Source organism: Cupressus sempervirens, chromosome 5 (assembly GCF_028749045.1).
Source record: "Cupressus sempervirens isolate cs-2001-9-10 chromosome 5, ASM2874904v1, whole genome shotgun sequence".
In the NCBI taxonomy this organism is placed as follows: Eukaryota; Viridiplantae; Streptophyta; class Pinopsida; order Cupressales; family Cupressaceae; genus Cupressus; species Cupressus sempervirens.
This window is the reverse complement of record NC_143122.1, coordinates 595,079,463-595,081,909: the sequence shown is the minus strand read 5'-3', so window position 1 is coordinate 595,081,909 and position 2,447 is coordinate 595,079,463. Positions and strand designations below refer to the sequence as shown.

Here is a 2,447-nt window from a genome sequence, read left to right as displayed (position 1 = left end):
CTTTTTGAAATTTGCTTCAACTCCAAGCTTACACATAAAAATGTGTCTCTTCCAAGTCAAACAAACGGTTTCAATAAAATCCCAAAAATCAGAATGAAGATATATAAAACCTTGATTTGGCTAAACCAAAGTTTGTAGAAATCCGAATTTTGTAAATTCCACGAACCAATCGGACCCTTAGTGTGCCGGTTAAGCCTGGCCATCGTGCGATTCTCGCAACATTTCACTTCGTACATATTAATCGCTCCCCATATTTATAAGAGAGAATGATTTACTTGCAGTCAGTTGCCGAAAGTGAAATAAGCCTTCTTATTTTATAACTGGAGAAGACACTCCCTTCACAAACTTGTTTTCCCGAGGAGAGAAGAAAAACGAAGTTAGACGTCTCCCTGAGAAACAAAGTAACGTAAGCTTCGCAAATTTTACAAAGTAATTTATCTTCATCATTTTTGTTTTTCCTTATTCAACCCGCTGCTGTGAAGTTTCGTCAATTCATACAAAAACTTCGGAATTTAGAAATTGATTCTTGCATGTCAAGAATTTATTTTCTAATCAAGGTTATAAATTTGTTAATGTTTTTACCGAGAAGAAAGAATTTAGATCTTCTATTATTTCTCTGAAACTTTCGTAAAAATGGAAACCCTAACGGATTCAATGTAAATATAATTTAGAAATCAGGATGACTTCTGTAAAGATCGCAGACTAACCTGCAGTTGCCTGTTATCACAGATTTAATTTTGGGAATCCACGTTTCTGTAGCGTTCTTCTATCTTAAAAGACGGCTGAAACAAAAAGTTGAATACAACCAGGTTTTACGGCTTTCGGCGATTTATTGTTAGGAACGTGGCTAATATTCAAACTGTTTTGAATTTATGACAGTTTATGTGAAATTAGGACAAACCTCGATAATACAGACGTTTTATCCCGTTGATTTCATTTCTTGTCGTCGCCATTAGTGTTTTTTGTACAATTTGACTATCTTTAGATGTTTCTTGTACCTTTGTTCTTTTGGTTGCAGGTTCAAATAGATCTATGTTATGATGTGATCATGATTATATTTCAGAAAGTATATCAGTTTTAGGATGTGATCTTTGAAAATATTTTAGAAAATTTGCAGAGCATCAGGATCTGAAGGATTGTGTGAATTTTGCGTACCAATATTTAGCCACGGTAGAGGCACGGAAATGTTTCTCGTAGAATAATCCTTAGCATTCTGGATGTTTGAAACAATCATCTCTAGTGCCGAGATTTTAATTTCTGGTTAAAATAGACGAATGTTAGGATGTGATCTTATCCCTTTTCAGAGAATTAATGGCAGAGACTCTTGCTTTGCAGTCCTGTCTGAAAATTGTGGACAAAACTATTTAGCCGAACTAGTAAATGCACGGAATTGTTTCTCGTAGAATCATCTTTAGCATTTTAAATGTTTGAAGCAATCATCTCAAGTGCTGATATTTTATTTAAATTTCTCATTATTTTGAAATATAAAAGGATCTGTATTAAGTATTTACACATCTTGATTTCCTTTTCAGGAGGCTCGGAGAAGCTGATTATCTCTGCAACGGCTAAGCATGGCGTCTTCGGATGTTGTGGTCTGCGGATCTCCAGTAAAGGTGAAACAAACGCTCAAACGGCATACAAGCTGCGAGGATCTGCTCAATGAATTTAATGATGATGAGAAATTGTGCAGTACAAGTACATCTAATTCGTCTCCATCTTGCACGAGCAGAGCAAAGATATGCGTTTGTGCGCCCACCAAGCACGCAGGATCCTTCAGATGCCGTCTACACCGAGCTCGTCCTCGTCCTTCTCACAAGCAAAGCGTAAAGACCAACATTGTCGAGAAGCCCAGCCCGCTCAGTAAAATGGTCAAAGACACGCAAGCGAGCAAAGATACTACTGAAAGTCCCTCTCCGCTCGGGGCGGATTAAAGCTAAGCTGGAACGCTTTTAGTTTTGTCCAGACTTGAAAGGTGAAATTTAAAACAGACTTCTATTTTCTGTGAGTCATCATGCAGAAGATTTCATGGCTTCCGACTAACTGTGTTCGTTTTATATACAAATTCATGTGAGCTGCATTCCTTATTTCAGAAATTCGTAAACGTACAGATAAATATGTTTCATTTTTCATCTTCCCATAATCTTATGGGATATAAAATTGTGAGGTCAATTTTTTCCTAAATTTCACCGCAATCTGAAAAGAGAAAAATGAAATAGATATTTCTTTTATATATATATATATATATAATCTTAAATTTTAATATACTTCTAATTTTTCTCTCTTTCTATAACATTTTTAATAAAATTATTATTTCTCATTAATTTTGATTGAATACAATATTTCAATATAAAAAAATTAATAGAATTTATAACGTATTCAATTATTTTATTTATTTATTGTTGCAATTATATAATTAGTTATTGAAGAATCTTCTTCAACTAAGTATC

At 34.4% G+C, this 2,447-nt stretch overlaps 1 protein-coding gene across 1 annotated transcript; it reads left to right on the top strand.

Moving 5' to 3' along the window:
• The first annotated feature begins 282 nt into the window (after positions 1-282).
• Positions 283-2,236, top strand: LOC149557330 (uncharacterized). Its single transcript, XM_089785965.1, has 2 exons — positions 283-406; positions 1,533-2,236. Exon 2 carries the CDS (start codon positions 1,572-1,574, stop codon positions 1,929-1,931), a length of 360 nt encoding a protein of 119 aa, XP_089642091.1. The 5' UTR covers positions 283-406; positions 1,533-1,571; the 3' UTR covers positions 1,932-2,236.
• Positions 2,237-2,447: the final 211 nt, after the last annotated feature.